Source organism: Salmo salar, chromosome ssa26 (assembly GCF_905237065.1).
Source record: "Salmo salar chromosome ssa26, Ssal_v3.1, whole genome shotgun sequence".
Classification (NCBI taxonomy): Eukaryota; Metazoa; Chordata; class Actinopteri; order Salmoniformes; family Salmonidae; genus Salmo; species Salmo salar.
This window is the reverse complement of record NC_059467.1, coordinates 4,106,855-4,118,978: the sequence shown is the minus strand read 5'-3', so window position 1 is coordinate 4,118,978 and position 12,124 is coordinate 4,106,855. Positions and strand designations below refer to the sequence as shown.

The 12,124-nt window shown below is 46.7% G+C and overlaps 1 protein-coding gene across 1 annotated transcript in view; it reads left to right on the top strand.

Annotated features, from left to right (window-relative positions):
- The window catches only part of cmya5 (cardiomyopathy associated 5), a 96,146-nt gene that overhangs the window by 42,511 nt on the left and 41,511 nt on the right, over nucleotides 1–12,124 (top strand). Inside the window, exons 9-13 of the mRNA XM_045709108.1 lie at nucleotides 653–799; nucleotides 901–1,048; nucleotides 9,050–9,183; nucleotides 9,264–9,381; nucleotides 9,539–9,715. Coding sequence (XP_045565064.1) covers nucleotides 653–799; nucleotides 901–1,048; nucleotides 9,050–9,183; nucleotides 9,264–9,381; nucleotides 9,539–9,715 — 724 coding nt within the window. The remainder of the gene's footprint in view (nucleotides 1–652; nucleotides 800–900; nucleotides 1,049–9,049; nucleotides 9,184–9,263; nucleotides 9,382–9,538; nucleotides 9,716–12,124) is intronic.

Below are 12,124 nucleotides of genomic sequence, written 5' to 3'. Positions count from 1 at the left end.
TAGCCTACACACTCGCAGGCTGCATTTAGACAGGAGCCACAAGGAGGTAGCATACACACACACACACACACACACACACACACACACACACACACACACACACACACACACAGAGGCTGCAATTAGACAGGACCCACAAGGAGAAGGCTTAAACACACACAGTCTGCATTTAGACAAGACCTACAAGGAGGTATCCTACACACACACAGGCTGCATTTAGACAGGACCCACAAGGAGGTGGCCTACACACACACACACACACACACACACACACACACACACACACACACACACACACACACACACACACACACACACACACACACACACACACACACACACAGGCTGCATTTAGACAGGACCCACAAGGAGGTAGCCTACACACAGGCTGCATTTAGGCAGGACCCACAAGGAGGTAGCCTACACACAGGCTGCATTTAGGCAGGACCCACAAGGTGGTAGCCTACACACAGGCTGCATTTAGACAGGCAGCCCTATTTTATGTTTATTTCACAAATGTGTATTTTTTACCAATCAGGTCTGAAAAAGATCTAATGTGAAAAGATCTGATGTGATTGGTCAAAAGAACAGAAACATCAGAATTTGCCTGTCTAAACGCAGCCTAACAGCTCTGTGTGTGTTCTCTGCCCAGCGGTGTCGGATGAGTACCGCGTGACAGTGAAGGAGAGTTACTGTGTTCTAGAGGAGCTGGAGCCTGACAAGGTTTATAAGGTGTGGGTGATGGCTGTCAACTATACCGGCTGCTCCCTGCCCAGTGAGAGACTACCCTTCAGAACTGGTGAGTCAGTCGGTAAAGCAGAAATGTCTTCTGATGTCATACTGTGGTCATATGGACCAATGCATGGTTCTCCTGTGATTTATTGATTAATTGGTTGACAGCCCCATCGGTGCCAGTGATTGATACGGGGCGGTGTACGATACTGTGGGACTCGGCCACGTTGCGTTGGAATGTGGACAACCAAACACCCACGCAGAGTTACACCCTGGAGTACTGCAGACAGTACGCCCTTGAGGGAGAAGGGCTTAGGTGGGTCTCACACAGGCACACACACATGGCATGCAACCCCCCCAGACACACACACTATGTACTACTCTAATATCCTCCATCACTTCAAGCATACACACAAAAATGCCACTGAAAACGAGATTTGTGTCTTGGAGGCGTGGTTTGATGTGGGTGTTTCCAAGTTACCAAGAGTAAATTCACTTTGGCAACCTAATCCGATAATAGAACACTCTGGTTTGAGAGTCCCAGAGTGCAGAATAATTTATACGTTTACGAACGACCTACACCTTGTTGTTATGACAGGTTTCAGTAATAATTGCTGGGTGTAAATTCTTGCTATTAGAGTTACAGTTACTAACCTTCTTGATAACAATGAAAACAGTCTAACCAGCTCTGCTAGGGTGAGTAACATGGTTTTTTTTGCGACAGCTCTTCTTTAAATGACAGTTATGTTTCACTATATGGGATCACTCCAATATATTTGTATCACTCCGCAGAGGAGGGATACATCCGAGGTGAGGATTTACTCCCGTGTACACCTTGTATCACGGCTGGGGTCCGCCCCTATATATAGACCCCATGACCGCGACACGTTCTCTTTCATTTTCTCGGCGGATGGCCGAGGTACGAACTTTCTGAAGTTCCCTTGGTAAGTGTAATATCTTGCGTGGACGTATACTCACTGGTTGTTTGCACCATGTAGCAGCTGGCCACATGGCCAGCCCCTCCTCTTGAGTGCGCCACTCACTGCGCGCGGTTGATCTGTATCCTCCCCCCGTGGTTTGTCGTGCTTGTGTGTCGTTAGCGTTACACGGAACCTAAACCGCGCCACCGTGCATAAATGTATTTTGTCCCCCCACACCAAACCCGATCAGGTTAAAATATCAAAACCAACTCTGAACCAATTACATTAACTTGAAGACAGGTCGAAAATCATTAAACATGTATGGCAATTTAGCTAGCTAGCTTGCACTTGCTAGCTAATTTGTCCTGGGATATAAACATTGAGTTGTTATTTTACCTGAAATGCACAATGTGCTCATCTCTGACAATTAATCCACACAAAACGGTCAACCGAATCGCTTCTAGTCATCTCTCCTCCTTCCAAGCTTTTTCTTTTGACTTTATATTGTGATTGGCAACTTTCATAAATTAGGTGCATTACTGCCACTGACCTCGTTCAGTCACCCACGTGGGTATAACCAATGAGGAGATGGCACGTGTGTACCTGCTTCTACAAACCAATGAGGAGATGGGAAAGGCAGGACTTGCGGTGTGATCTGGTCACAAATAGAACTGACTTCTATTTTAGCCCTTGGCAAAGCAGACACTCGTTGGCGCCCGCGAGCAGTGTGCGTGCAATAATTGAATAACATGTATGTCTACATTTATTTTGCAACGCTCGCGCATACGACGTGAGCGGTGTAGTCAGCCTGTTACACTATGACTCTGTGTGCATCCATTAATATATTGATGGCTCTTGCTGCCACAAACTCTATTTACCTTACACAACTTGCCGACTGGCTTGTTTTGTGTGTGTTGTGAATTGCTTTTAACATGCTGTCCTCTGCTAATTACCCTAAACGGGTTCTCTGCTAATTCCCCTACAGGGTTTTCTTGTTCTTTCTCCTGCAGAATGTAAGAGTATGGTGGTGGGCTGCCACTACATTGAGACATTAACTTTGTTAAGGAACTCCAGAGTTTACTCCATCATATGGTTCTGTTTTGAATCCTTCTAGGTAAAATCGCAGTTGGCATGAAACAAAAACACACATACATCTTATCCATTACCTGCTTGCTGGTTTTTTTTCTGTTTTTTTCTGCCTGTTAGGAGAGGTACTGGGTAATTTATCCCTCACCGGGTTCCTATTCCTCCAAGCGGGTCACGACATAGCTCTCCCAGGGCGTCAGACCCCTGCTCGATGGCCTAGTTGGCTTGGCTGAGCTTATGGCTTCCCTTTGTGACAGGGGTGATGGTGGCATCCCCCTGGGGATCCGCATACCTCGTGTATGAACTGCCTGGGTTTGAACCATACTGGATGCCTGTTTTGTGTGGTGTTCTTAGAACGCCTGCACCTGGCGCGATTGGAGGCCATGCGCAAGTGGGTAGGCCAGGCTGGGGACGAGCTCCCTCCCTCAGGAGTGGTGCGGCAGCGAGCTGTTAATACCTCTACTGGGCCCAGTACCCTTCCAAGGAAGCGTGGCCAGAGCCACCGCAAGCAGAGCCCATCTGCTGCAAGTCCTGTACAAACCGCTGAGACCACCTTCAACGGAGGGCGCATGCCCTGCATCAGGAGGTTGATAGCTTCGATGGCAACGACAGCTGTTCCCTGTTGGCCAAAGATAGGCTGTTCCTGGGAGACGATGCTGGAACTGTTCACCATGTGAGCGGAGCTACCAGGCTGATGGGCCATCTGAAGCCGCTTGCGGGGCTTCATTGCCCCGAGCGGCTCAAGAAGCTATGAGCGGCCTACTCACTTGGGTAGCCACTGCACTGGACATCAACTGGTGGACAGTGAGGACTCTCCATCTGTCCCCATCATGACTGAAGGCGGGACCCCCCCAGAGTCTTTGATGTGGACTTGAGAGCCACATATACAGTTGAAGTCGAAAGTTTACATACACCTTACCCAAATACATTTTAACTTAGTTTTTTCACAATTCCTGACATTTAATCCTAATAAAGATTCCCTGTCTTAGGTCAGTTAGGATCACCACTTTATTATAAGAATGTGAAATGTCAGAATAATAGTAGAGAGAATGATTTGATTTCAGCTTTTATTTCTTTCATCACATTCCTAGTGGGTCAGAAGTTTACATACACTCAATTAGTATTTGGTAGCATTGCCTTTAAATTGTTTAACTTGGGTCAAACGTTTCGGGTAGCCTTGCACAAGCTTCCCACAATAAGTTGGGTGAATTTTAGCCCATTCCTCCTGACAGAGCTGGTGTAACTGAGTCAGGTTTGGAGGCCTCCTTGCTCGCACACGCTTTTCAGTTTTGCCCACATATTTTCCTTAGGATTGAGGTCAGGGCTTTGTGATGGCCACTCCAATACCTTGACTTTGTTGTCCTTAAGCCATTTTGCCACAACTTTGGAAGTATGCTTTGTGTCATTGTCCATGTGGAAGATCCATTTGCGACCAAGCTTTAACTTCCTGACTGATGTCTTGAGATGTTGCTTCAATATATCCACATAATTTTCTTTCCTCATGATGCCATCTATTTTGTGAAGTGCAGCAGTCCCTCCTGCAGCAAAGCACCCCCACAACATGATGCTTCCACCCCAGTGCTTCACGGTTGGGATGGTGTTCTTCAGTTTGCAAGCCTCCCCCTTTTTCCTCCTAACATAACGATGGCCATTATGGCCAAACAGTTCCGTGGCCTTGTTGGCTTGGCTGAGCTTCCCTTTGTGATGGTGTCAACCGTCACCGCCATAGGGACGTGCCTGGGGGACCCATGCGCTTGGGGCGCCAGAGGAGAGGCAGGCCCCGGCAGGTCCCCTGACACGCCCTTCCCCGGCCTCGGCCGCTTCTCCCGGTCTCAAAGTGCAAAGTGGGAGGTGTGTGTGGAGTCCCCATGGGTGTTGTCTTCAGTGCTCGAGAGGTACCGACTCCAATTCTGGTGCCGTTCTCTGTCTTTCAGGGACCACGGTGGCCGCCCTGAAGAAAACCCTGCGGCTATAGATTTCCACACTCCTGACAAGGGTATCATCCGCAGGATTGAGAACCGCTAGGTGGGTTCTACTCCACTTATTTTGTGGTCACAAAAAGAGACAGAGGGTTTTGACCGATTTCTGGATCTCCGCAACCTCAATGGGTACTTGAAGGTACTGAGGTTCCACATGTTGTCCCCAGCCCACGTGTTGCAGGCCGTGTCCAGGAACCAGTGGTTTGTGATGCTGGACCTGATGGATGCGTACTTCCATGTTCCTGTTCACCCAGGTCATTGGCAGTACCTCTGATTCGCTTACGAATTCATGGTTCTTCCCTTTGGCCTCTCCTTGGCACCCCGCACTTTCGCAAAGTGCATGGACGCTATCCTGACACCTCTCACGTCCCGAGGATTGTTGATCCTCAATTACCTGGACGATTGGTTTGATTGATTTGTGCCCCAACCAGGACCTGTCAGAGGCATGCTCCTGACCCACATTGGTGGGCTTTGCATTATTATGCATGACAAGAAGAATCATCTGATGCCTTCATTGTCATGGAACTGGACTCAGTTCTCATGAGAGCATGCCTACCACCAGAAGGGTTCAGGCGATCTTATTTTGCTTCGACCACTTTCGGCAGGGGTGATTGGTATCTGCCCTAACCTGCCAATGCTTGCTGACGGCAGCCTTGTTGTTGATTCCCCTGGGACCCGACCAAGGCCAGGTCGCCCAGCGGCTGTTGGCTACCCCCTTAGACTGGCAGGCACATCAATACACTACAGCTCCGAGCTGTACTGCTGGCCCTGTAGTCTTTCCTTCACATCTGAAGGGAAGACATGTCCTGGTGAGAATCGACAACACCACAGTGGTGGCTTACATCAACCATCAGAGTGGACTTAGGTCCCAGTGCCTCCATATTATGGCACAGGACCTCCTTCTCTGGGCTCAGGGACATCTAGCATCTCTACGCGCAGCGCATGTACCTGGCATCCTAAATGTGGCAGTGGATATGTTCTCGAAGGAGGGCCTTCCACCTTGGGACTGGAGCCTACATCCCCAGGTGGTGCAGCACCTGTGGGACAAGTTCGGTAGGGTGCAGGTGAACCTGTTTGCCTTCCTGGACAATGCGCACTGCCCCCCTGTGGTACTCCATGTCAGAGCCACCAGGGCCTCTGGGCTTGGATACTCAGGCTCACGATTGGGCATTACCCCCCTTTTCCCCTGAATCCAGGCTGTGCTGGACAGGACCAGGATAGCAGAGCATCGTCTGCTTCTGGTGGCCCCATACTGGCCCAGACGACCCTGGTTCAGCCTTCTCCTGTTGTCTGGGACACCTTGGCAACTTCCCCTGAGACCAGACCTGCTGTCTCAGGTCGGGGGAACTCTGTGGCATCCGAGGCCGCACCGCATCAGTCTGTGGGCTTGGCCACTGAATGGCACCAATGGTCCATGTTAAGACTACAGGAGGGTTTAACCTCTATGGGACCGGCGGGACGAATTCGTCCCACCTACGTAACATCCACTGCCAGCCTGTGGCGCGATTTTCAAAATCTTCAAAATCCTATTACTTCAATTTCTCAAACATATGACTATTTTACAGCCATTTAAAGATAAGACTCTCGTTAATCTAACCACACTGTCCGATTTCAAAAAGGCTTTACAACGAAAGCAAAACATTAGATTATGTCAGCAGAGTACCAAGCCAGAAATAATCAGACACCCATTTTTCAAGCCAGCATATAATGTCACCAAAACCCAGAAGACAGCTAAATGCAGCACTCACCTTTGATGATCTTCAACAGATGACAACCCTAGGACATTATGTTATACAATACATGCATGTTTTGTTCAATCAAGTTCATATTTATATCAAAAACCAGCTTTTTACATTAGCATGTGACGTTCAGAACTAGCATACCCCCCGCAAACTTACGGGGAATTCGCTAACATTTTACTAAATTACTCACGATAAACGTTCACAAAAAGCATAACAATTATTTTAAGAATTATAGATACAGACCTCCTCTATGCACTCGATATGTCCGATTTTAAAATAGCTTTTTGGTGAAAGCACATTTTGCAATATTCTAAGTACATAGCCCAGGCATCACGGGCTCGCTATTTAGACACCCGGCAAGTTTAGCACTCACCATAATCATATTTACTATTATAAAAATGTCATTACCTTTTGTTGTCTTCGTCAGAATGCACACCCAGGACGTCTACTTCAATAACAAATGTTGGTTTGGTCCAAAATAATCCATCGTTATATCCGAATAGCAGCGTTTTGTTCGAATGCGTTCCAGACACTATCCGAAATAGTAAAGAAGTGTCGGCGCTTGGCGCAATTCCTGACAATAAAATTCAAAGTATTCCATTGCCGTACGTCGAAGCATGTCAACCGCTGTTTAAAATCAATTTTTACGTCATTTTTTCGTTAGAAAAGCGATAAAATTCCGACAGGGAATCTCCTTTTCGGCAAACAGAGGAAAAAATCCCAAAGGCGGGGCGGTCGGGGTCACGCGCATAAGCTAGTGTCTCTTGATGGGCCACTTGAGAAAGGCGATAATGTGTTTCAGCCTGGGGCTGGAATGACGACATTCTCTTTTTCCCGGGCTATGAGAGCCTATGGACGACGTGGGAAGTGTCACGTTAGAGCAGAGATCCTTAGTAAATGATAGAGATGGCAAAGAAGTTCCAGAAATGGTCAGACAGGCCACTTCCTGTAAAGGAATCTCTCAGGTTTTGACCTGCCATTTGAGTTCTGTTATACTCACAGACACCATTCAAACAGTTTTAGAAAATTTAGGGTGTTTTCTATCCATATGTAATAAGTATATGCATATTCTAGTTACTGAGTAGGAGTGGTAACCAGATTAAATCGGGTATGTTTTTTATCCAGCCGTGTCAATGCTGCCCCCTAGCCCTAACAGGTTAATGAACACCATGCAGAGCGCAAGGGCGCTGGTTACAACCGCGGCATACCAGTTGCGCTGGCGATTGTTCTGCTCTTGGTGCACTGGTATTGAGATTGTGCCTGAGTCATGCGGGGTGCAGTATGTCCTCCAATACCTGCAGTCTCGCTTGGATGAGGGTATTTGGCCGCTATGTTTTCCTGCCATGCGGAGTGGATGGACAGGCCAGTGGGGCGCCATCCCTTGGTCTCCAGGTTTATGAAGGGGGTTCGTTGCCTGCGTCCAGTTATGACCCGCTCAATGGCGAGCTGGGATCTTGTGTGGTCTTGGCAGCTTTGGCAAAGCCGCCTTTCGAACCATTGAAGTCTGCCTCCCTGAAACACCTCTCTATGAAGGTGGTTTTCTTGGTAGCGATTACTTCCATGAAGAGGGTGGGTGAGCTCCATGCTCTTTTGGTGAGTTCTGAGTGCTACTGGATGGACCCTGGGGGGAGGAGTGTATCTCTCTGCCCCAACCCTTCATTCTTCCCAAAGGTTCTGTCAGACAGACATGTGAACATCCCTTTTTATCCTGTCTGCTTATGACCTCCCCTCGGCAGTGGCGGGGGAGTCTGGGCCTCCCTCCGGCATGCTGTGCCCTGTGAGGGCACTGGCTGCCTAATGTGGAGCGGACGAGGTCAGTGAGAACAACAGACCAGCTCTTTGTCTCACTGGATCGTGTACACGATTACGACAGCATACCGCCTGGCTGTCTGGCTGGCAGGCCAGTGCTGGGATCTGTGGTGGCACATTCAGCACGAGGTGTGGCTGCGTCTTGGGCTCTGAGAGGAGTGCCCCTCGCTAATATCTGTGCTGCGGCCAGCTGGGCTTCCTCTTGCACCTTTGCTAGGTACTATCGGGTAAATGTGGCACCTCCCTCTGCAGTTGGGTCAGTGGTCCTGGGCGTTGCCTCCCCTTCCACATTAATGGCCCCTGCGTCTCGATCCCGCGCTGGGGCTTCGCCGCTGGCTGGCCAGGTCCCTCTAGCACCGACTAATCTGGTACGGGTATACCAATATATATTAGAGTGATCCAATATAGTGATACATAACGAAGGTTAGTTATGTAACCACGGTTATTTTTGCTATATGGATCACTCCAAACCTCTATGGAGCTAGAGGCGCCTCAAAAATGATGTAGAGAACGTGTCGCGGCCATGGGTCTGTATATTGGGGCGGACCCCAGCCGTGACACAGGTGTACACGGGAGTAAATCTGTAAATCCTCACCTCGGATGTATCCTTCCGCCGCGCAGTGATACCAATATATTGGAGTGATCCATATAGCTCACATTAATGTGGTTGCATACGTAACCGTCGTTTCCATTTACAAACTGCTATCATGTCGTCATTCAAAGATGTCAAGCAATGATTATCCCTCGTGTGTGTGTGTGGTGGGTGCATGGATGTGTGTAGGTCTATCTCAGGTATCCAGGGCAGACAACAGAGGGTACTACTGCATCCCAATGAGAACTACCTGTTCTACATCAAAGCTGTCAACAAGGCTGGAGCCAGCGAACAGAGCGAGGCTGCTCTCATATCTACCAGGGGTGAGGGCGAGAACCGCGCGCACATACACAAACATGCACACACACAGCCACACATACTGACCTCTGTACACTGTATCCAGGAACTAGGTTCCACCTGTTGAAGGCTTCGGCTCACCCTGTCCTGAAACTGTCTGAGGACCAGACCACCCTGTACTACCCCCAGGACACATACACAGAGAGAGGGGATGTGGTTAACGAGTGAGTTTTGTCTTGCTCAGGTATCTTCTGTCTGTGATGTGTGTGCTGCTCTGCAATATAATGTTTGATGCAAATGTGATGCTTTTACTTGGCTGACATTTTGCCAGGTCTCTGGATAAATGAGATGCTAAGTGTGGTGTGTGTGTTTTACCCCTAGATGTCCATCTGTCCTGGGTGAGTTGTTACCCATGAGGGGGCATCACTACTGGGAGACCAATGTGACCAGAAGTCCTGCATACCGGGTGGGAGTGGCATATGAGACAGCCAATCGGGACAGCCTACTGGGGGAGAACAGCACATCCTGGTGTCTGCATTGTGTCCCTACACCCTACAGGTATCTATTCCTTTATTTATATCCAATCTCTTATCTATCCTCTTTCCCAACAGCCTTTTCTATTAGGGGTTCAAGCAGCGAAGCTGCGAGAAACCCTATTCTCTTTATTGGCATTAATTCTTCTTCCGTAAGGGCAAAGTCAAATGCAAATTCCTGTGAGATGGTAAGACCTACAAGGTTAACACTTTGCAAGACGGTAAAGGGGCCAGGGCTACACCCTCTCAAGCAATATCAAATCAAAGTTTATTTGTCACGTGCGCTGAATACAACAGTGAATAGCTTACTTACCAGCTCTAACCAATAGTGCAAATAAGGTATTAGGTTAACAATAGGTAGGTAAAGAAATAAAACGACAGTAAAAGACAGGCTATATACAGTAGCGAGGCTGTAAAAGTAGCGAGGCTACATACAGACACCGGTTAGTCAGGCTGATTGAGGTAGTATGTCTACCGGATCTTTTGACATAATTGAGTTCACCGGTAGTTTTTTTTCTTGTTAATGATGAACCAAATTTTTGACCTAGGCATGCCCAGGGTTTTTGCAATGTTCCTGATTGATTGATTTTCATTTCTGAGCCTTATGACTGCCAGCTTCATTTGAATCGACACTGCTGTCTTCCTCATGTTGTCACACCCCAACAACAACCTCCAAAGGCAATAGCAAAGTCTAGAATCAATACTATTCATCAACAGCTCTACTGCATTCACTAACGACACAAATGAACACTCCTGCCTAACGACACATCTGTGAAGCCAGTTCAACAAATACTTGTAGTACCTTAAAATGGGGAGACCATGTACAAAAGGTGCTGTCATTTCTAAACGGTTCATCCGATATGTATGAAAATACCCTCAAATTAAAGCTGACAGTCTGCACTTCACCGTCATTGTATCCTTTCAAACTCAAAGTGCTAAAGTACAGAACCAAAATAACAAGTGGTCACTGTCCAATGAATTATGGTGCTCACTGTATATCTCAAACTGTTTGACTCAAATGGATGTCAGTCCAGCAAACTTGTAAAGTCGTGTTTGACCACATGGTGGCACTATTGGACAGGAATTAAAACATTCAAGCGCTTCAACTAGATAAATCCGCTCTTAGTTTTAATGCACCTCATTGCTGGAACCAACTACAAATACATTGCAATTGGATGTTTTTGTGCTGCTTGGACAATTTCAAATATTGATTGGGGACCTTCGCACTGTATTTCTTGAATATTTGTATTCTGTAAATTTGTATCTGATTTTTTATTTATTTTGTATTATGAATTGTATATGCAGGGCTCCCTTGTGAAATAGACCCTGGTCTCAATGGTGACTCCCTGTTTAAATAAAGGTACAGTGCATTCAGAAAGTATTCAGACCCCTTGACATTTTCCACATTTTGTTACGTTACAGCCTTTTATGTTTGAGATGCTCCTTACTAAATTTGGTGCCGATCGGTCCAGCTGTTCTAGAGAAGAAAATGTTTAAAGAGATTCTCCGGTACTTTTGTTTACTTATTAGCAAGTAGTTCTGAATGTAGTGCTCACGAGCCAAAAGTGGTCCCCGTAAATTGCATACTATGTGACATATGTGCACCACGTCATTGCTCTCTTTTACTCTGCTATGTGTGCATGATGTGCCTCTTGCTAGATGTCACTCAAATGGCAAGGGGCTGAAGCTCGTTGGTAGAACTTGAATTGCTAGTGGGAAAACGCTACGTGGGGGAAAATGTAGGGACAATGGTGGAGCACAGCTTTCAGAGAAAAGGGATTTCTTGGCTAATTGAGGTAAAACAGTAATTCTGCTCATAGATTATGCATGTATGAACTACACTTTGACATATCCAGCCCAAAGCGGGAGGTTTAAAAAATATTTAGTAGTCGCCAAAGTTCTAGAGCATGTCTTTTAAAGTATGTCTTTAAAAAAAATGTCCAAAATACATCAAGGGTTGTTTCACCAATTCGGTGCCTTTTGAGAAGAGTAACTTGGTCAAAAAAATGTTTGATTTCACCTAAATTTAACATTCTGTCATAAAGAGTGCGTTCTACTTAATTAAAAAACAAACATTTTCCCATTGAAATAAACTCAACTTTCATTTACGTTGTGACATACTTCGGCACAAAATTATCCTATTTACATTTTGTAGTAAATGTTTGATTTCTTTATTCATCAGTATATATTTTTTTGTTATATCCTTCTCAATCCAAATGCCTAGGTATTTATATGCAGAAACCCAATGTATAAATGTGTAGTTCATCAGATCTATTGTTGAGAATTAGAGAACAACATATATTTAGTCTTGTCCACATTAAGTACACGTTTTTGTAGACAACAAAGTCAGGTTGTAGCTCCATCAAGGCCTGGTCTACAGTTGGGGCAATGGCATACAGTGCCTTCAGAAAGTGTTCAGCCTGATTTTAAAATG